At 36.6% G+C, this 23,524-nt stretch overlaps 1 protein-coding gene across 1 annotated transcript; it reads right to left on the bottom strand.

Annotated features, from left to right (window-relative positions):
- Nucleotides 1-2,854: 2,854 nt before the first annotated feature.
- DR1 (down-regulator of transcription 1) lies at nt 2,855-23,524 on the bottom strand. The gene is made up of 3 exons (XM_040232293.1): nt 22,559-23,524; nt 13,360-13,523; nt 2,855-6,459 (listed from the first exon to the last, which is right to left on the bottom strand). The coding sequence occupies exons 1-3, from the start codon at nt 22,776-22,778 to the stop codon at nt 6,313-6,315; spliced, it is 531 nt and encodes a 176-aa protein (XP_040088227.1). The 5' UTR covers nt 22,779-23,524; the 3' UTR covers nt 2,855-6,312.

The raw sequence follows: 23,524 nt of genomic DNA on the forward strand, positions 1-23,524 counted from the left end.
CACACAGAGATTTTTCCTCCATCATGAGGTATAATCGATTATCTCCTTCCACCCTCAATTCCCAATAAAAAACTCTCAATCATACTAAAATTTTTTTGACAAACTTCTTCTAGCTTCACTACTAATTCCCTGTCCATGACAAATGTTATTCATATAAAAATATAACAAGCAAGAAACTTAACTAGATAAGATGAAATTGAAAGGAAACAGCCATGAACTATTTTCACACTCACTGTATTATGCACAGGCTTCCCAGGTGGCTCAGTGGGTAAAGAATCTGCCTGCGATGCAGGAGATGCAGGTTCAATCCCTGGGTTGGGAATATCCCCCGGCGGAAGGCATGGCAACCCACTCCAGTATTCTTGCCTGGAGAATCCCATGGACAGAGGAGACTGATGGTCTACAGTCTATAGGGTTGCAAAGAGTTTGGACACGACTGAAGTGACTGAGCAGGCAGCAGGCACATTCTAAGATATGAAGTTTCATAAATAAAATAAAATATTGCATCTTTTAAGTCTACTTTATATAATGGTTTAGCGGTGTTACCAGTTTGCTACTATGAACTATTGCTACCTACTGTCACAGAGATGATGAGAAAACAAAGTAACATATGTAAATATCTAGAAGAAAAATGCTGGTCCCATTTTTTCATGTCACATTTATCATGTTATAATCAGTCCTGGGTGTTCATTGGAAGGACTGATGTTGAAGCTAAAACTCCAATACTTTGGCCACTTGATGAGAAGAGCTGACTCGTTTGAAAAGAACCACGATGCTGGGAAAGATTGAGGGCAAGAGGAGAAGGGGACAACAGAGGATGAGATGGCTGGATGGCATCGCCGACTCAATGGACATGGGTTTGGGTGGACTCCAGGAGTTGGTGATGGACAGGGAGGCCTGGCATGCTGCGGTTCATGGGGTCACAAAGAGTTGGACATGACAGCAACTGAACTGAACTGAAATTGTCTTTATATGTGCATTCATATTACACTGCCTTCCTTCTTTCAGTTCTCAATATACAGATCTGTACACTCAAACATTTTAGGGACCCAAGAGGTATTTGTAACCATGTCCATAGCAGCATTAATCATAGTAACAAAAAGGTGGAAGCAACCATTCACAGATTAATAGATAAATATGGCATATATACACAATGGAATATTATTCAGCCTTAATAAGGAATGAAGTTTTGATACATGCTACAACATGGATGAACTTTGAAAGTATTATGCTAAGTGAAATAAGCCAGGCACAAAAGGACAAGCACTGCATGACTCCACTTCTATGAAGTATCTAGAGAAAGTAGAATACTTCTCAGAGGCTGGAGGAGAGAAGAATGGAGCTTAGTGGGATAATGGAAAAAGTTCTGGAGACAGTGGTGATGGTTAGACAACAATAATAATGTGTTTAATGCCAATGAACTGGACACTTAAAAACGCTTAAAATGATAAATTTTATATGTATATTTAACCACAATAAAAAACATTTTTTTAAAAATTCATGATTGGGGACTATCCTGATGGTCCAGCGGCTAAGACTTTGCCCTCCCAATGCAGGGGGCCCAGGCTTGATCCCTGGTCAGGGAACTAAATCCCAGATGCTGCAACTAAAACCTGGTGCAGCCAAATAAATAAATTTAAAAAATACACAAACAGCACTCAGGTGTTTACAATAAAATCATGATTGTTAAAAGATATATATATATAGTAATGAGATGGTATACCTGATCTATCTTAAATTGGGTGTGGCTACGATCTCGAAGTTAAAGCAGCAAGGAAGTAGATTTCAAAGAACTGGACTTAAGGTTCTAGGGGGCGAAAGGATCTGCAAATGTGAAGTTAAGAGCCACCTTTAAGATTTGACTTTTTTAGAAATACATTTTAATCCTGGGCCTATTCTCTCCATATTACCCTGTTTCTTTTGGTCTTTTTCTGACAGCATGTTTTGCTTCCAACAGAGGTTCAGTTTCATTCTTTCCCCTAGTACTCTATCCTGAAAGTAAAAACCTGGATGTTCCAGGGTGATGCTTCTCAACAGGGATGATTTTGCCTCCCAGGAGACCTCTGGCAATGTCTGGAGACATTTCTAAGTTCTTTCAGTGGGGGTGGGGGCAGGGGTTGCTACTCGCATCCAGTAGGTATAGGCCAGGGATGGTGCTAACCTTCCCGTGAGACACAGGATAGTCTCTCACAACAAGAAATTAACTGGCCCCAAATGCCTATAGTGGTGGGTTAGAAACCCTCTTCTAAGATCTTATTCTAAGGTTTTACTAAGTTGCTTGATTTCTGGTAGAAACTGATTAAAATGGAAGTTACCTCCTTTGATTCCCTACTTTCTCTTTTCATTTACATCTTTTATAGGAAAAAAGCTAGTTTCAGCATATATGCTAAGGGTAGTCTTTTATTTTGAGTTTACAGGACAAGGATCAGTGGTTATGTTTATGACAAGTTGGGGTAGGTGAGAGGCTATTTACGCTACCATTCTTCTTACCCCGGCCAGTCCTACCATGATACTCTATGCCATGGGACAAGGTGAAAAATAGAAGGGACAAGGTGTTATAGACAGAGAAGAAGGGGGAAAAAAAATCCAAGTGAAACCAGTGGAAGGCAGTGCCTATCCCATGTGGACTGGCTAATTCTTTCCAGTGGCCACTGGATAAGAGGAAATATCTATGAATCCAAATAAAGTTATAACAAAACATTTTTTAATTCAATTAAAAACTTAAACCATGGACTTTCTACAAGATACTACTTTTAAACTCAACATCATGTTTATAATTACCTAAAACTTACATTTCTTCTGAGGAGCAATAATCTAATGAATGTGTAATACTACTGTGTCAATAACAAGATACTCAAATACTTTTGCTTTTATTTTCCTCTTGTATCATACTAAGTATCAGACCTGCTATAGCAAGTATAACTCATTTGGTATAATTTAGAAATTTCAAGAAACTACTGAACATTATAGGTCACTAGACCATTATAGTAATTCATTTTCATACTACACATTAAAATGGTGCCTTTTTACAAACACTTTGGGAAACTGACAGTACATACTAAATACCAAATATATACACACCCTTTAACCCAACAATTCCACTTTCAGGTATAGATTCAACACAGACGCATGTATATACTCATGAAATGACAGGTATAAAAATGTTCTCCACAGAATTATTCATACTAGTCCAGAACTAGAAACTATGCAAGTGCCCATCAATGACAGAACAGATAAACTCTGCATATAATAAACTAATGAAATACTATTCAGCAATAAGAATGAATGAACTACAAATACACACAACAATATGAATGAACCTCACTTGGGCAGGTTAAGTACCTACCTCCTAAAATACCTAGGATTGAAGCCCTGAAACCTGTAAATGTTACCTAATATGGCAAAAGTGATCTTGTGGATGTGATTAAATTAATGATCTTGAGATGGATTATCCAGGTGGGCCCTAAATGTAGATGCAGAGGAACATTTGACTACAGAAGAAAGATGATGTGATGATAAAAGCAGAAGCTTTGAACAGGGGAAGAAGGCACAAGCCAAGGATTATAGGCAGACACTGGAAACTGAAAAAAGATAAGGAAATGGATTCTCCACTTACAATCTCCAGATTTAGGAACCAATCTTGCCTCTGACCTAATAAAACTGATTTTGGACTTCTGATCTTCAGGACTGCAAGAGAATACATTTGTATTGTTTTAAATCCCTTAAGTTTGTGGTATTTTGTTACAATGGCATCAGGAAATCAATACACTCAAAAATAAAACAATGAGCAAAAAAAAGTATATTATGTATAACTGTATTTACATAAAATAAAAGACAGGCAAACTGATTTTAGAAGTCAGAACAGTAGTTACTTCTGGGGAGGAAGAAGAAGGTGTGGAGATAGGGGCAAGAGAAGAGCTTCTGGGATGTTCACAATACTGTTTCTTAATCTGAAGGTGGCAAAATGAAAACATTTAATTTGTGAAAACCCTTATTTATATACTCTTCTACATGTATGGTATATGTAATTTTAAAAACTGATGCCTTTTCAACACTTATCAATCTGATAGGCTGCTGAAAAAGACAGACATATTCAAGGAGGTGGGAAAAATACTTACCAAACAATAACTTTATTTCTCAAGAATACTAAAAATTTTGTCTCTCTCTTCAAAAGATTTTAAAAATCTCAACAAAAGACAGAATATAACAGTTAACTGCTAAAAAATCAACTAAAACACTGCTGAATTAGCTCTGTTATGCCTGTATCCTAAGACTGTAAATTACAAAAATACAAGTAAAACCATATTTTCTGAAAAACCAGTAAACAAAGGAGAAAGTCAAGTAGTATATACCAAAAGATCAAAATTGTTTTGGGAGGCCTAAGATTCTTGAAACTAGTAAAAATGGTAATAACAGAAATCTCATGCCATTAATCTGTACAGATCATTAAATATAAAAACAATTTATAAAACACATCAGATTTTATTGCTTGAAGAATACAGCATATGAAAATCACAAGAATGTCAAAATGAAAGTCACTAGGATTTGAACATATAATACATTATCAGATGCAGTAAATATTAATTAACCTGAACTCTGCATCAAAAAAAAGGTATGGAAAATATCTACGTTTTTTCCTAAGAAACAGATATACTTAAAATAGAAAGTATAAGGATGTTACAGTACAAATTAGAAAAGCCAACACTTATTAACTTATTTCTTAGACTAGACTACCTTTGGTACTTAAACTTTAAAAAAAACAATCCCTTCTATCTTGTTCAAATGCACTCATGGGTACAGTATCAACTTTAACTCAAAATATTCAGCAGGATTAACTTATTTGTGGCATGGAAGAAGTGTATTTAATAAATGTATAACAATATTTCACTTTTTCTAAAACTGCAAAATATGATCATTAAGAAATCTAATACTTGTACATTTGACTTATTTAGCTCTTCAATTAAAACTGGAATTCTAGCAGCCACAATCTATCCTTAGACCTGGTGAATACACAAATTTAAATGATTTGGCAACTGACATAGTAATTTAGATTACTTCATACTATTGTAAGTGGCTTTTCCATTTTGTTTTCAAAATATAAACACAATAGGCCAGTTCTTCAAAACACTGGATTCCTATAAAAATCACTATCATACTTTACTTATTAGAACCAAATTAAAGCTTTTCCCTTTTAATAAGCAGGTTAAAATTATTTATGTTTCATATAGGGCTAATCAATTATGACACATTTTCTTAAACAAAACATTTTTTAAAGCTATCACTCAATTACAATGGAGATAATGATGCCATTTCAAAGGAAGTATTGGACATTCTAGGCCATCTAGTCAAGAAACTGTAAAAGTAATGCTAAAAACAAACAACAAGGAAACTATAACTACAAGTTAAATTACAAAAAGAATCCCCTCTTATAACAAGCATGCTCATTAACTGTCATTTCTTTCCCCTAGGAAAGGTCTTAATATTCGTGAACCAACCAATGCAACCTAAGCAATTGTTTCACAAGATGGACTAAGCAAGTAATACTATTAATGATTACTGGAGTGAAATACTAAGAATCATGACAGTCCTCAAAACTGGGCAGTCTTTGAAATGTAATAGTGTAGCTGAAGATAAATTATACTATAATAAAATGAGTTTTTAGCTCTACATAACATAAAAACAAAATTGAAAAAATAACCTACCAAATTTTACAACTACTATTGAACATACTCCTTTCTAGTTTTTGAATGCCTTGTTTTGAGATCTTTTTTAAACAAGTATATTTATCTGAGCATGTATGTTTATTGCCTGAATACATATACTCATTTTAAAAGAGAAAATCCAGATACTGCAAAACTGAGCTTTGTTTTTTCACCAACCTGATCTAATGTCTACTATATCACACACCACCTCCCCCCAATAATTTAAAATTCCCAATTTTTAGTTTAGTTAAAAGGGCAGAGGAAATGCAAATGAAGATTTAGAGCTTCTGTATAAATTTCACTGTATTTTTATAAACTTGAAGTTTTCTGTAACACTGTTTATTGATCAAACAGACTCACTGCTATCTAAAATTTCATAAACACCATTAAAAATTCAAAATTGATATTATACTGAACCTTAAATTTTCAACAGTTCAAAGAGACAGATTTTACATGAATAGCACACAACAGATGAAACTTAACAGCAGATATCCCTAGAATACCAATGGCAAGTCCACCAAGATGCAAAATTACAGATAAGCATTTTTTTCACTGTTTTCTTGTGCAGGGAAAAACATTTTAAAGGAAATAGAAACTCAGCTGGTGAATTTCAGATATCATCATCATCTTCTTCATCCTGAGAAGATCCTGCCTGGTTGGATGCACTTGCTGATGCAGCAGCAAGCTGGGCTTGTTGGGCAGCTTGCTGCATTTGAAGCCATTCCTGTTGGGCCAATTCCGCTTGCTGCTGTCTAGCCTAAACACAAAAAACATAGAAAAAAAATTTTTTTAAACCTGTAACATGCACACTTTGTATATTAAGCCAACCATAAACTTAGTCATTATTAAATTGGGTATTTTCCAACCACTGTAGTTGTTGTACATCAGGACAACATGAACTCTGTAAGAAAATATAATGAGAGACTGCTTCTTCTCAATTCTCTTTTATGTCACATAATGGTTCAACTGAAGAACCTAAAAAAGTTCACAGAAAAATCGCAACATTCCCTCTTTGGTTTGCTTTTCCCTGTGTTTGTCTCTCTTTTGTTTCACCTGACTCTTCTGCCCTCTCAACTTATAATTTTGACGTAAACACTTGCAATCTAAAAATTGTATCTGTGGTTTAGAATTTCACTAGTATAGTACCTCAGTTACAGAAAAGTACTGAACATGAATGCAATAGCTATCTTGATATTTCTTTTAAGTTTCTATCATAGTTCCCTACCCTATGGATACATTTCTTTCTTCCTCTGTCCTTTTCCCCTCTTTATAAATGCACACATATGTATGTGTGCACACACACACACACACAGAACATACCCTTCCCACATACAAACTAGTGAAACTACTTATCTAGTACTGAATTTAAGTAGGATAGTTAAAATCCATTCATTTGAAATAACTTCTATAAAAACCACCACTGGATCTGAGAAACCAAGGTACATCCACATGCATTACATGGTTCCTTCCCAATTTAATTTCATCTATTGGCAGAAAAACCATACCAAGAAGGGAAAAATGAATCTGTTCTCGAAAAAAAATCACATAATTTCCCATTAAGAGTTTACCAAAACAATGTTGTTTCTCCATTTCTGCCTTTTTTCAGAATTAATCTTTTAGCCTGATTCCAATTGCTTGCCAGTATTTAAAAGACACATCAGTTTTCTTGATCCTTCTAGGTCACATTCTCCGCTCCATTTTATAGTCTATAATTCTCTATGCATTCCCATACCTATCTATTTTGTTCTCTAGTTACCTGAGTATATTATCTTTTTTCTCCTCTAGACTTGAGAATAGAAAACGTTTCCATATTCACTGCTGCCTTCCCAACATACAGGCCCCAAGGATTTCTGAATAAATGAATGTTTTGTGGGAAAACAATAATGCTCAGCATTACCTTAAGTTTTTTTTTACCATGTACATTTCTAACTTTTCTTAATAATGTTATGAATTTATTATCCAAACATTCCCTGGGGGTAATTGTAATACATAAAAAAATTATTTAATTGTTACCAATTAAGTCCAAATTTCTGAGCCTAGAATTTAGACCTTCCAAATTACAGTCTGCTCCACTGTATTTTCTCTTTCAAAGCATTTCCCTTGTGCTAAAAAAAAAAAAAAAAAACCCACCTAGAACATAAAATGTTTTCCAATTATACTTCATACTCTCCTGTTTTTGCTACCTTTACTCATGCTGATAGTCAATCTTTTTGAAATCTGATTTTCACCTACTGTAATCCCTCTCTTTCTTTAAGTACTTCTGAAATATTATTTTCCCCAGTAGGTTTGTTCCTGATTCCTTTCAGTATTATTTGGGGTCTAATAAGGAGATAGACTAAGTCACACTAGTTAGGGAAACAGAAAGAATATAAATATAAAAGATCATTAACCAAGTATAAAGGTGATAACTAGGTAACTGAAGAGGCAAGAAACAAACACTAAGATTTGTGTGTGGCAACTACAGGAAGCAACCATCAACCTTAAAATTGAAACAAGGGAAGAGGCTGAAATTTTTAAAACTTAGTTTTGAGGAGCAAACCACAGAACTGAAACTCAGACTTCTGAAGGAGTGTATTTGGCTGGTACTACCATCTCTTAAGTTTAGAAGAGGGCCCCAAGGTTTGAGACCCACACACCTGAGGAAGGGGATGCATGTTTGGGTTGGTTCTGTAAGTATTAGAGAAACTGGAAACCAGATTCAGTTGCTGCTACAGGAAAAAACTGATGCAGCCAGGGTGAAGCATTGCTGCGTTGCTCAAAGGAACCTGAAGCCAACTGGAAGTAAAAGAAAGGAATAAGTGCTTTCTTCCACCCAGCCATGTAATCTCCCTTCAGAGGCCCCCACTAGCAGCAGAGTCTAGGGAAGTCAGCTAGAAAAGTAGAAACACGGTTTGCAGACTACTGGGCCCATTCTCAAAGCTAGCACAGGAAGGGGGTTTCATGCTGAAACAATTGCTTAGTAACTGGCACACTTCTACATTAAAATCTGTACTTGGGGATCTCTTTATACCTTCCTCATGAGTAGTCAACCTCATATAACAGATGTTCAGGTATCTATATTATACCTCCCCTCTGGGACAAAAATGTTTTTTGTGTTTGTTTAAGAAATTAAAGACCAGGTATTCTAGTAACTACTTCTACCTATTTTAATAAAGAAATATGGAAAATATCTCCATAATACACAGGCATATTTACTATTATGGCAGGAATACCCAGAGTTCAAAACAGACTAAGAATGCTTCACGGAAAATACTTGAAAATTGTAGGGCAAACCAAATATATCAATTTAATCAACTTAAGAATACCTACTCTGTGGCCTAATCAACTATAAATAGGTATAATTTTGTGACACAAAAAAAATTCAAATGATCTCAAGTCTCTACACAGGTTTTATTGCAAAGCTGCTTTATCTCAGTTTGTTCATTATATTCTAGTTTGTTCAATGATCTGCAAAGACATGTACTGGTTATACTTAAAATTTAACTGACTTTTTTAGGTACCATTGCCCCATATCAGCACCCATACTTTCCTCACTGAACAAGAAGCATTCTGATACCTTTAAAATCAATACTGATTGATAAATATTATTTGTATTCATGTCCATAAATTAAAAGTTTCAGTGGTATTTATTCTAATTCATTTCCTTCCATTTTGCTTCTTACCCAATCCATCCAAAGTGTTTTCCTTCTAAAATGGAAAAGTGAAAGAGAAGTAAATAGGCATTACTTGCTAACCCACTTCTTCTGGAAATTTTCATTATGTTTTAAGACTCCCACTCCCACAAACTAATATGATTCTTTTACAATTTACAGTTAACTTTAACCTCAACATATTAGTGGTACCTCCTTTTCAAATATTTGCTGCTAGCACTGAAAGACAGCTTCAAAAGAGGCTGCTTTTTGTTAGTATATAAAATAAAGTCTAAATGATTATGTGAAATGAAAGTTAAGAAAAAGATGGTAGGATAATTTATCAGTTCCATTCATATTTAAGACTAAAGTATTAATACTATGCGCTCTAGGAAAAGTACTAAGCAGCTACAATAATTTTACTTCTCTTCTGATTTTTCTCACCAGAGCAAAGAAATACTAGCGTACTTTTTATCCATAGGTCAGGGCAAGACAGAAAGGAGATAAAGGAGGAAAAAAAAAAAAACAGATGACAATGGTAGAAAAGTGAAGACAGAATTTGCAGCCAGTAGATTATTTCCTTCATTCAACTTTTTGTCATAGAAATAATAAAGTACATTCATTCCACTTAAAAGTTCCAAAATAAAATTTAAGTAAACAAAATGGTGGCTAGAGTATTAGAACAGTATTGTAGAAAGAGCACAGGTTTTGAAGTCAGAAGATATTTACCCATTTCATTTGTCTAAGTCAATCCTTCCCAGTAAACTAAGCTTCATAATGACATAAACCTGTCTTTTTTTACACTATTATAAGATTAGCAACTAGCACTGTATCTGGTAAATAGTGAAGACTTTAATAAATATCTGTACAACAAATGATCTCATGCAAGTCTCTCCATCTCTGAGTCTGTTTCTTAAAGTGTAAATGGGTACAGTAAAATTTGTTTTGTTCATTAAAAACTCTGCAAAGTATATAAAGTATTTAGCAGAGCATCTTTCCCTTTATCAAGTATTTACTTTGGCACCCTGTAGGTGATCTCCCATAGTAGAGACTCAGTAAATAGCCACTAGCTTTTTAAAAAAACTTTCAATCCTCCATTGGTATCTCCTATTCATATGGATTACAACACTGTTTGCATGTGGTCATGCCTGCCTCAAAGGCTTTTCTACTTAAGCACCTGTTTTCTATGTTGTGAGGATTAAATAATACTGGTAAATCACTTGGCACATGATTAACACATGGTTAGAACTCAATAAACATTGGTAAGCTTTATCTTCCTTATCAGTTTAAATGGTATCTGGTGTCTAGTGCATGATAACTTAAAATTTAAATACTTAAACCAAACTGGTTGTTAATGACTATAAAGAGATCAGTTACGGAGCTAATCTGGAAAAGACCTAAAATGGTATTTCCTACTTCTAATAGTAATTATAGTAACTTGTAGCAATTCTCACCTCTTCTATTCAAACCAAATCTGTCTTCCATTTTCAAGTGAGAAGCCAGAACTTTGTAGGGAAAAAACAGCCTCACTTCTCCCCACCTCCTTTTTTTTTCATAATGGTGAATAGATTCTTGAACCTCCTCAAACTTCAGAATCATAATTTAGAAGATCAAGGTTAAAGTAAATGATTTCAAATGTCTGTTCCACCCCTAGAGTTCTGTGCTTCCCTCATCAATTTAACTCAGTCATTTATTCAACAAATATTTATCGAATACTCCCCCTGTGCTAGTTACCATGTTAGATGGGTGCTGCTGCTGCTGCTGCTAAGTCACTTCAGTCATGTCAGACTCTGTGCGACCCCATAGTCAGCAGCCCACCAGGCTCCCCCGTCCCTGGAATTATCCAGGCAAGAACACTGGAGTGGGTTGCCATTTCCTTCTCCAATGCATGAAAGTGAAAAGTGGAAGTGAAGTCGCTCAGTCGTGTCCGACCCTCAGCGACCCCATGGACTGCAGCCTTCCAGGCTCCTCTGTCCATGGGATTTTCTAGAAATACAGTTAATAATAGGTCCAGCCGTCAGCGAGCTTACAAACTAAGGGCAGGGACAGACAATTATAAAGGACCACAAAGCACTATTCCTATGATGAAATAAGTATCTCTACGGAACTGAAACACTGTATTTTACATCCTCTTTACCAGAGAATCACCTCTGACCCAATGATTTAGGTCTAACTTTCAAGATCTTCCCACTGGAAAGTGAGTTCAATGCTATTTCAAAAAAGTATGTACTTATAGACAGTCTGCTTGAGCAATCTGAGCATTTCAGTAGTACCCAGAAATGGAATGGACTATTTTTTAAGCTGTTCTTGTAAATCTTCAAGTTTGTAATTCCTTGCTCCTGCCTTTGTAGGGTAAGCAGGAAGGAGGTACAGAGAAGAGCAAGTGAAAATATCATTAAGATATCTCAGTCCCTGATGATAAATTTAGCCTTGGTCAGTGATCTGCATTCTTAACAACCAGGTTATTAAGCTCTCAGTCTTACATGGAGTGAATATTCAGTCATTCAAGGATCACTGTAGGGTTTCCCTCGTGGCTCAGTGGTAATTCGCCTGCCAACGCAGGAGACACGGGTTCGATTCTTGACCTGGAAAGATCCCACATGCCGTAGAACAGTTAAGCCTGTGTATCACAACTACTGAGCCTGTGCTGGAGAGCCCAGGAGCTGCAACTACTGAAGCCTGTGCGCCCTGGAGCTCCAGATCCACAAGAGTCCACCGCAAGGAGAAGCTCCCTCACTGCAGCTAGAGAGTAGCCCCTGCTAACTGCAACTACAGAAAATGAAGACCCAGCACAGCCAAACATAAATAAATAAATAACTTTTTTTTAAAAAAGGAAAAGAACCATTGTACACTGTAACTACCTGCTCCCCAGCTTCAAGGAACCTGGCAGAGGAGAGAAAGCCAATTTTTCCCTCTCAATTTCTTCTTCTTGCTCTTGCCTGTGGGTACTCTGGACCAGGCCCAGTGCATCCCATGCCTGAGTGGAAAGGACTGATGGAAAGCTTTTTCTTTGCATCAGCATGGGGTATATGTGCATACTGGTTGTTGTGTTATTCACCACATGGAAACTGTGTTGCATGCTGCATGGGCTTCTTCATCTCCTAATCCTCATCCCTAGGTATTTTTATCAGATAATGAAGGCTGCCAGCCTTTGTTGCCTCTGCTGTAATATGAAGGCACAGTGAGTCATGGAGACAAAGGGTAAGAGATACTATAGTGGTCATCTTTGGAAAATATGATCTTCCACAGAGGGATGATCCAAAATACATTACAGAGCTTGTTTCTACTGTCACCAAGGGACCTGGAAGGGAATGAAGAAGGTACCCAGGATTCTGACAATGGGCTAAGGCAGGCCAAGAAGATGGCAGAGCAGTAACACTGGAGAAATTCTGAGAGGCTAGTCACAAACTCCACTCAATTCCAGCTCCCGGTGATCTCCTTTTTTTAAAAATAGAGGGAAATAACAAATAGTTCTTCTTGCTAATCCTCCACAGACTGGACATTAGAACAAGCAAAAAAGGAGAAAAGTTTTCTGCCTTTCTCTGTTCCACTGTTCCTTCAAAGTTTTTAAGATCAGAGTGTTTTAAAGGTGCAGTAAAGACCTAAGTTAACTAAAAAGTAAACATTAGTCAGATTTTTTTATATGCCATTCGCCTAAAAATTTGATAAAATATTTTCTCACCAGTCCATCAGTTTAAATCTTACGAATGTTTAGCTATACTTTTCATGCTTTTAAATGGTCATTCTGCCTGAAAAAAACATCAAAGTAAAGTCTCAGTAGTCATTTGGAGTTGTTCTCCTCAGAAAACAGGTTGCTGCAAATATTTACTTTTATGTAAAGTAAACAGCCGACCAAATAGAGTCAAACTGGCCAGATCTAACATCAGACTCTATGATCAAACAATCAGCCACAAAAACAAAATTCTCTGAACACGCATATTGACTTGGGAAATTCTTTTAGAAAACAGTATGATTTTGGTGTACAAAAAAGGGTCAGATTCACATGAAATAATTTAAATGTTACTTACTTTTGCAAATAATTCCTGTTGCTGTCTCAATAATTCTTCTTCGGGAATGCCAAGATTTTCCAAACGAGAACTGGCCTTTCTTCTTTTTAATGCTACTGTCTTGCATTCTTGTAAGACTTCTTTTACTTCACTGATATAAGAGCCAAAGCCTAAACTTTCTAGTGCTGGGAAAATGAAAATATGAAAATATCAGAAAGTGATAAAACACCACTTTTTCTTCACCAGTGAATATTCTGTGAAGCTTGCCAATGGGGTGGTGGGGGTGGTGGAGGGAGGTATTTGGAGGGGAAGACTATTGTCTTCTAATAATTTTACCTATTTTACGGTGCACAATAATCATCCATATGGCTAAGACAAAATATTTTATCAGCTTTCTTAATATTAGACTGCAAATTAGTTAAAACTTAAGGAACATATCAAGGCACAGGCCTTCACTTTTCCTTTTCTTTTTAGTTTTTTAAAAACTAAAGCATTTCCTGTGAGAAAAGAAAAAAAAGGCCCAATGTAAGAACATGTGGTTTTACTAAGAAGACATTTTTTCCTATACCACTCATAGTAAATAAATCATTAAGTCAGTCATTTTCTCAAAGAATACAAAAAAAAGAAATATTTGGAATAGATTTGTTAATAAAACAGCTTTAAAAAAGTAGGCTGGTAATATAAGCTTTATCTAACTTACAGTAGGATAGGAGGAATTAAGTTCTTTTGTCTAATATACTAACAGGAAACTATTTTTAGCAAAGACACTCAACCTGCCAAGTTTAAGAAATACTGCTGGAAATAACTTATGAAATTCGGAATTTATTCAGTCAAAGACCCTGAAAATCAAACTTACAAGAAATACTGCAAAAATATTTAAAGTGATGTGGCAGAAAAACTGAAATAAAGGAAGACGATAAGGATAAAAGAAACATTAACAAAATATTCTATTTTTTCACATTTAGAAAGAAAATTTTATAAGATAATAATGCCTTCTGTAATCTAGAAAGACAAAGCATAAAACTTCCTTTTGGTTCACAGTATTTAAAATTATATAGTTTTCTATATGTTGACTAATGCCCCAAAGTCATACTTTGCCTTCTGAACCAACAATGAAATACAGGTGGTAAAAAACATAGTAAATGAACTTATTTTTACAGATTTTCAACAGTTATGATGAACCAGACTCCCTCACTAAAGATGCCCTAAGTTCTCTTGAATTTGCTTTTCAGGGAGAATACCAAATATACCTTTAAAATGTACATTGCCACGTAAGCTGAAGTTTTTAAAGACATCTTGAGTGATTTACAGTTTTAAATTATTTCATATGTTAAGCTGTTTTCATCAACCATCTTTAGAAATAACCTGATGTCAAGAAGTAGACTGCTACTACTTGAATTTTAACTTAGAGATCCCATCTTTTGACACTCCTCAAATTTCAATAAGACATTATTCTATTTACCAAATTACCAAATTAACTACCACCTAATTCCTGGCCTCAAGGAGCGTGGGGGTACAGTAGGAAATTAAGTGAAAACTAGGCAGCCTAAATTTTTTACTTAAATTGACAGACATTATTTTTTAAGTGTTAATGCTAGAAGCCAAAGCTTTTCACTCGTATTTTCTCTTTTTAAAGGCACAAGCATAGTAGTATATTTTCAATAATACTGGCTGGAAATAATATTAAAAGAAACTAGTAAATGACTTATGGTGTTCCACTACAATCTAAAGAAAAGTTTTATTTCCTTAGCCATACAAGATCCTCCAGGATCTAGCCCCAGCTACTTTTCCAGCTTCATTTCTGCCATTAAATCCCTGAATACTTTGCTAAACCTGACCACTCAGTGTTTCCCAGTAGGCACTGGTTTCCCACATTCATGCTGACAGTAATTCATTCACAATCCAGATCAAACTGTCTTCAAATTAAGGTTGCCTGATCCTCCTAGACAGAAATCAGTTCAGTTCAGTGGCTCAGTAGTGTCCGACTCTTTGCAACCCCATGGACTGTAGCACACCAGGCTTCCCTGTCCATCACCAACTCCTGGAGCTTGCTCTCAAACTCATGTCCATTGAGTAGGTGATGCCATCCAACCATCTCATCTTCTGTCGACCCCTTCTCCTCCTGCCTTCAATCTTTCCCAGCATCAGGGTCTTCTCAAATGAGTCAGTTCTTCACATCAGGTGGCCAAAGTATTGGAGTTTCAGCTTCAGCGTCAGTCCTTCCAATGAATATCCAGGGTTGACTTCCTTCAGAATGGACTGGTTGGATCTCTTTGCAGTCCAAGGGACTCTGAAGAGTCTTCTCCAACACCACAGTTCAAAAGCACCAATTCTTTGGGACTCAGCTTTCTTTATAGTCCAACTCTCACATCCACACATGACAAATGGAAAAACCATAGCTTTGACTAGATGGATGTTTGTTAGCAAAGTTAATGTCTCTGCTTTTTAATATGCTGTCTAGGTGGGTCATAACTTTTCTTCCAAGGAGCAAGCATCTTTTAATTTCATGGCTTCAGTCACCATCTGCAGTGATGTTGCAGCCCAAGAAAATAAAGTCTCTCACTGCTTCCACTGTTTCCCCATCTATTTGACATGAAGAGATGGGACCAGATGCCATGATCTTCGTTTTCTGAATGTTGAGTTTTAAGCCAACTTTTTCACTCTCCTCTATCACTTTTACTAAGAGGCTCTTTAGTTCTTCGCTTTCTGCCATAAGGGTGGTGTCAGCTGCGTATCTGAGGTTACTGATATTTCTCCCAGCAATCTTGATTCCAGCTTGTGCTTCATCCAGCCCAGGATTTCTCATGATGTACTCTGCATATAAGTTAAATAAGCAGGGTGACAGCCTACAGCCTTGACATACTCCTTTCCTGATTTGGAACCAGTCCGTTGCTCCATGTCTGGTTCTAACTGTTGCTTCAATTTTCCATCTCTAAAATGAGAACAGTGTCTATTTCATAATATCTTCCTACAATCAGAAGCACTATAATGGTTAAGCATGAAGCCCCTAAGGCTACCAGGAATTGACTCCCAGCTCTTAGATTAGCTGTGTGACTTATGTTCCTTCACCCCTGTTCTTAGAAAATAAGAATAACAGTACCTACATTTCATCAGATCATGTTGTTATGAAAAATAAATGAATTAATATAAACAAAGAGCTAAGAACAGAGTTTGGCCCACAGAAGGAGCAAAATAAAGCATTCATTATTATATTATTGTACTTTATTACTTTAAGGGTTGGAGGAATCAACAAGTAATTAACTGAAGGCATTTAACACAATATCCAACACGGAGGAGTTCCTTACCTAACTTGGACTTTGTATTATTCATCTTCAGTTTTTAAATTTATTTTTTCTCTTACATTTTAAAGCGTACGCTGATAAGTGTACAGGATCCAAATAAATGTACAGCTATACACTGTTGCTGTTGTTGTCTAGTCATTCAGTTGTGTCCAACTCCTTGTGAACCCATGCACTATAGCCCACCAGGCTCCTCTGTCCATGGGATTCTTCAGACAAGATATAATGGAGTGGGTTGCCATTTCCTACTCCAGGGGATCTTCCCAACCCAGGGATCGAACCTGCATCTTTTGCATTGGTAGGAAGGTTCTTTACCATCGAGCCACCAGGGAAGCCACACAGCTACTACCACCCCATTAAATTCTAGCTAAACAAGTATATTAAATTCACAAAATTAACAAATCAGTGCAATAGAGAGACAACTCTTCAAAATGTCATGAGTTCAAAATTAGATATTAAAAACTCCAATCCAATCTACTTTAAACCATGGAGGGCCTGGGTTAAAAAAAAAGAATCACTATTAAAATCATTAAGGTTGACCCTGTATGTGAGACAGCAAAAGAGACACAGATGTACAGAACAGTCTTATGGACTCTGTGGGAGAGGGCGAGGGTGGGATGATTTGGGAGAATGGCATTGAAACATGTATAATACCATATGTGAAACGAGTCGCCAGTCCAGGTTCGATGTGGGATACAGGATGCTCGGGGCTGGTGCACTGGGATGACCCAGAGGGATGGTATGGGGAGGGAGGTGGGACGGGGGTTCAGGATGGGGAACACGTGTATACCTGTGGCAGATTCATGCTGATGTATGGCAAAACCAATACAATATTGTAAAGTAATTAGCCTCCAGTGAAAATAAATAAATTCATATTAAAAAAATCATTAAGGTTGAGAACACTGCTTTCAAAAGAAAATTGCAAGTAAATCCAAGATTAACATTAAATATTATTGAAAAAGCTGTGCTCTCAACACTGAGCACACTGTACTCTCAAAAAAATGGTTCAACAAGAGCAGCCATAAATTTAATCTCAAAACTGTACAAATCCTAATTTTAAACACATTTTGGCTAACAAATATGATTAACTGGATATAGCATTTCCTAAACAGGGATATTTCAATCTGTTATCATGCAGTGGTAATACCCCCATTTTACATAAAGGAGAATCTTAAAGGATAAAGGAAATGTCTCCTAAGCAGAACCACCTTAGCTGTGCAGGTTGTTCAGGGCACAACAGCAACGTATCTGGGAGAGCCAATCATACTGTAAACATCATAGATTTAAATTCTTATTATGGCACTTTTTCTGGCAGATGGTAATAAAGGTTTTCAAGGAAGGAGTATTTTTTTCTAATTTGTACAAAGGGATGTTATGGACTGCTGATGGCCCTGGCTCTAAGGATCTCAGAGTAAAAGCTAAAACAATAAAAATAAATAAAATGAATAATAGTACATCTATTTTTAAATTTGTGGATAAAACACATATCACTTGTTTCTCAGAGGTCTGCTGACATCTACCTTAAAACTGTATCCAGAAAAGCACACAGCATATTAGGGAGGAAAAAACCCTTAGCAATATTTTTTCACTTTGAAAGACAGATAGTTATAAGACGACTACTTAAAAAAAAAAAAAAAAAGGTAAAAATGTACACCCAACAACAATTTTAACACAGGCATATCTTATATTTTATAGTAATGATGTACTCCCAAAAAGTTTTAACATGAATTTGTGTGAATTATTTTATCCTTCAAATGCATAGTGTATGCTTTTCATTTAAAAAAACTAAAATACAAAAAATGGCATTCTCTAATTTCTCTACTTTCTTTTGCTTGTGCGTTAAGGGAGGGAGGTGCTGTAGTTCACTTAAAATACATTAAGAGAAGGTAGGCCAAAGTGATTTCTTGGCTTAGTGGCCTAACAAAGACCCTTAAGATTCATGTCATCTACAGCAGCGGTCCCAGGGACCGCTTTCTGGCATCAGGGACCAGTTTTGTGGAAGACAATTTTTCCATGGTGGTAATGCGAGTGATGGTGAGTGGCAGATGAAGCTTCCTGCTCATCCACTGCTCACCCTCCTACTGTGTGGCCCAGTTCTAACCAGGGGTTGGGGATCCCTTCTCTATGGTATCACCATTCCTAGGAATCCGGGACAACAATGAGAGATGGATGGCAGAGCAAGAATCAAATATCATTCATCGTTATATCCTTAGGAGTATCTAGCACAGTGCCAATTCAAAAGTTAACTGCCGGGTGGCAGAAGAAAAACAAAAACAAAAAACATATTGATTTTAAAGAAGATAGTAAAGTCCTAACTTGAAAAATATCTGTGTGTGATAAATTGTTCAATGCAAATTACATGTGTCCCTTCAGGAAAAAAGTATCAGTATGGATGCTTCTGTAGGCAATACAATACTATCCTCATTATTATCACTATTATTACAATACAACTTCTTTGCAATCACTCAGATCCCCTGATTGCAAAACTACTTCAAATCCACTTTCCAAAACAGACTGTGGTTGAAGCTTTAGAACACGGATACTTAAAGTATGGTCTGTGGATCTGCATCATAACTGTATCATCATGTAATTGTCTGCAATGAGTTAAGTACGGAAACTCAAACTAAGCATTTTAAGAGCTTTCACAGCAAAACTGTAGCTATGTGAAGTGATGGCTGTGTTAACTAATTTTATTGTGATAATTAATTTATAATATATACACACACGAAATCATTAGGTTGTAAACTTAAAACTTACACAAATGTTATATGTCAATTATAGTTCAAAAAGCTGGGGAAAAAAAGAAACTTCATAGCAATTTGAAAGCAATTTTATTTCTATTGAATGCAGTATCAAAATTTTTCATTTTGTTTTTCTAGTGATTCATTTTTATTGTATTTTACCAAGTACCAGCATGAGAGGGATTGGAGCAATACAACTGCTGAAGTGAATCCTCAGAGACTTTTTCAAACTTTCACTAACTTGCAGTTACTAATTCTCACAAAAGTAATAAAGAAAAAGTAGCAACAGATTTAAAATGCAGAAGTAAAAATAATATCATTTAAAATATTCCTATTTACACTTTCTCTTTACAAATGGCATCATGACATAAAGTTAAACATAACAGACCTTCAGCTTTACATTTTAATCAGTATCATACAAAGTTTTTAAATTATAATTGTAGCATATATTTCATATAAGTTTCTCAATTCTGACTGATTCTCAGTAATTGCTAATTAGACCTGAAACCATTAAGTATTATTTATACATAAATGGGGAAACCTTAGTTAACTAATTTGCCTAAGGCCAAACCCTTCACAGTATACTTTGCAGTTCTTAACACTCAATGTCAGTTCTTTCCATAATGCAACAGAACATGTTAGAACTCATTTAAGAATGTGTTCACAGAAACCCAGAAACAAAATACAAACATCTTTTAAGTGTAGAACTCCCTCTATTTGTGTGTATGTTATCTTCAATGCCAAGTCCATGTTCTTAAACTCAAAATAAGCAAAATATTTGTATTAAATTTTTTAAAAATTTTAACTAGGTTATACAATTTCAGATTTACTGGCAATAAAATTTGTTCAACTTTAGCTTGCATTTTACAAAACTGCCTCACAATTTGCTCTGAGAAGGCAAAGCAAAGTGGCAAGTGAAATGTCCTGAAGCAAAGTCTAGTTCATTAAACTTATTACTAAAAAAATCCAAACTTAAATATGAGAGAATCAAATCACTTTAAAATGTACATTATTCCACTTGGATATATCTTACATTCCTAAATAATCAAATTGACAAAACAGCATTAAAAAATGTCATAATCAGCTTTCCAGAGTCAGTCTATAAAATTATACTTTAAACACCTAAAAAAATACACACCTTAAGGATTTCTTTTAAAAAATTTTTATCACTCAAGACAAAAATTTCTTTAAATGATTAAGCAATATGAGATTATAAATATATAAAGTCTATCCCTCTAACGGGAGAATTTGGGGTTAAAATGTACATCTTTATCTAACACTTAACAGCAATGTTACAAGAAAACAAAAGTAATTTTATAAAACTGTAACAGGTCAATACATTATTTTTTTTAAATTAATAAATCATCCTCAGTACATAAGGAAAATGCTTTCACTGGAACTTTCTGACTCATACGTTAAACTGAATTTAGCATATTCCAAAGTTGAGCTATTTAACTAGCATACTGCTAGCTACAGCTGCACTTTTCCTCCATCATGTCAATCAGAAGTCTAAATATATCCTAGAAAAGAATAAACTCTACCCAAGAAGACAGACTGTAAGGCGTTATTAAATTTTTGGAAAGATCCCCACTTCCGTGGTGTAAACAAATGTTTAAGCAGATCCTTTTGAAATCTTTTGCAATTTTCATTAGAAAGGCAATGTTGATAAAAGATCTGTTTTCTCTTTTATGAATTATAAAAGGAAATTACAGCTATTTGTGTTGGACAATCTTGTGAAAGATTTGTGACAACTGCACATATAATGTAAAAATAAAAACACAAGGGGAAAAATAGACAACTTGGCTTTCATTTTACTTGCCAGAGTACTCTAAACAAGTAAAAGACTAGCTTTAAAGTCAAATATACCTTTTCCCAGGGATTTCTTTTTCTCCTTATGTACTAAAATGGAAATGTCAAAGTATGTTTTATATATCAGTAAGAATCAAAAATGAAAATAACAGAAGTCATTTCAAAAATGAAATGACAAAAATACTTCTGTCAATAATTCCTGTAAAATACTGTATATGGTGACTATGAGAAGATGTGTCCTCTACTTCAGTATCACAGGAAAGTCACCTTTTAAAAAGTTAAATTATAACAATAAAATGGTAGATAACTGCCTGCCTACCAAAATTAAATTAAAATGAATCTTTTTTTCTGACTTCAAAAGCGATCCAGAAATTGTTACAATTTTAATTGGGTTATTATAAAAAGCAAGCTATCACTTCAAAATTGACCACAACCTTCCCCTAAGATTATATGTACCAGTCACAGAAAGTGCTTCCCAAAACATTATGACTAGTAAATGTCTCCCCATTCCTGAAACAAACCATCAGAATATGGTCCCCCAAAGCCCTATTAACTGAACTAAATCCTTTCCAAGATACAAGAGGAGAAACTGTTAAACTTTCAGAAGTGTTCAATAAACGCTTAAGCGTATACATCTAAACGGGGACGACAGCAGGAAACAAAAGGGAAATGTTCCACGAAAAAAAAAATCTCACAGTCTTTAAACCCAAGCTTTAAAAACCTACCTCTAAGGAACAATGCAAGCTATGGAAGGAAGGAAGGAAGGTTAAAGAACACTGACTGCTTCTTTCTTACAGAATAGAAGTGGAGTGCTTTGGCAACTTGTTGATGAATGGTAGGGACCATGAAACCATTTTTACTTTTAACTTTACAATTGAGAACATTTACGTTAAGAATATTTTTACTCGTGATCTGAAAATTGATCTTTTCTTCTACACTGGTGAAAAAGGTCGGGTGGGAAAGGGGTGCCCTCTCCACTCAAGCTTGAACTTCCTGTCTGAATTCTAATTCTCCAAGAACTTCTGGCTTCCTCTCTCAGTTGTCGTGATCCAGGTTTCAATTTAGGCAGGCAAAGTTCTTGTTGCTTAGGTTTACCTGGCTGTAAGCTGAGACCGCTACTACTACTTTCTTTGGGGGGATGTTAGCCGACTTAATCGCCTGCAACTCTCACCTGCATTTGGTATTTGAAAAGGACCACGAGAATACCAAACAGAGGTCTTAAGGCACCGGCTGACTCCTTGCCCGCAATGGCTTTTCAGTTACCAATACTAACCAGGAGACAGAACTGAAGGCTTTGACATGAAGGCGTCACGCGACCAGCAGGATGTCCCCGGCCCCTCTTTGAAACAAAATCCCACAAATACCACTTACCTTGTATGACGTGCTCTGGCGAGATGGTTTTCTTTTCCGATTTGTTGCAAATCTCATTGGCTTCAGAAGATATAAGGTGAATGAATTCAGTGCAGCAGTTCACCACCAGCTCCCGGGCATCGTTGGCCACCCGGACATTGGGGAGAGTCTCTTTGATCATCTTATTGATAGCAGCTCTGGGTATAGTGAGATCATCATCGTTGCCAGATGAGGAAGCCATCGCACCTTCTCTCTCGCGCCCCGACTTTTAAAAACTCTTTAACTCTGGTCCACGACGATTTTTCAAAAGGCCGCCCTCGGAGAGCGATCCAGGAGTCCCTCTGAGATGAGCGTGCAGAAAATTAAAGGGCCAGGGGTGGCTGGAGAGAGAGGGGAACACCCGTGTGTGTGAAAGATTTAAGGCGAGATTAGGAGCAAAGTTGGAGGAGGCGGGGGGATGTTGAGGATTCTGGAGACAGCACTGCCCAGGTCGGAGAGGGGAAGGCAAGGTGGTCCGGAATCTGAGCACTAGAAAACCCTCTTCGTGTCTCCTCAGAGGGGCGTGCGCTGTCGTCTAACCGTTCCCCAACGGCGCGGAGCAGAGGCAAGGTCCGGGGGCACTGGTCTGGCCGCGGAACAGGGCGGACACTCAGCGGGCAAGGCTCTACAGAACCGGAGCCCCCGCTGCCGCCGCCGCCGCCGCCGCCGCCAGCAGCCGATGCCGCCGCCTCGGCCAAACCATCCTTCAGACACCCGCGCCGCCGCCTCACAACATGTCGGCCGCAGCCGCTGCCGGAACCGAGGCGGTCTCCTGGGAACGAATACGGACAGAACCAGGCACAAGGGGAGCGGCAGCGGCGTCTGCTGTGACCGTTTAGCCCGAACGCAGATCGTGGAAGCCGAAGCCGCCGCAACGGTGGCCCCTCCAGAAGCCAGAGAAGGTTTACAGGAAGCCTCTCCCGAAACCCTTTGCGCTACCGGAAGCCT

This window comes from Oryx dammah, unplaced genomic scaffold (genome assembly GCF_014754425.2).
Source record: "Oryx dammah isolate SB20612 unplaced genomic scaffold, SCBI_Odam_1.1 HiC_scaffold_28, whole genome shotgun sequence".
NCBI lineage: Eukaryota > Metazoa > Chordata > Mammalia > Artiodactyla > Bovidae > Oryx > Oryx dammah.

Coding starts and splice junctions, on each gene's coding strand:
- DR1 (XM_040232293.1), bottom strand. CDS start 22,778: ATGGCTTCCTCATCTGGCAACGATGATGATCTCACTATACCCAGAGCT. Junction 13,524..22,558: donor GCCAGAGCACGTCATACAAG/GTAAGTGGTATT, acceptor TCATTTTCCCAG/CACTAGAAAGTTTAGGCTTT. Junction 6,460..13,359: donor AACAGGAATTATTTGCAAAA/GTAAGTAACATT, acceptor TTTTGTGTTTAG/GCTAGACAGCAGCAAGCGGA.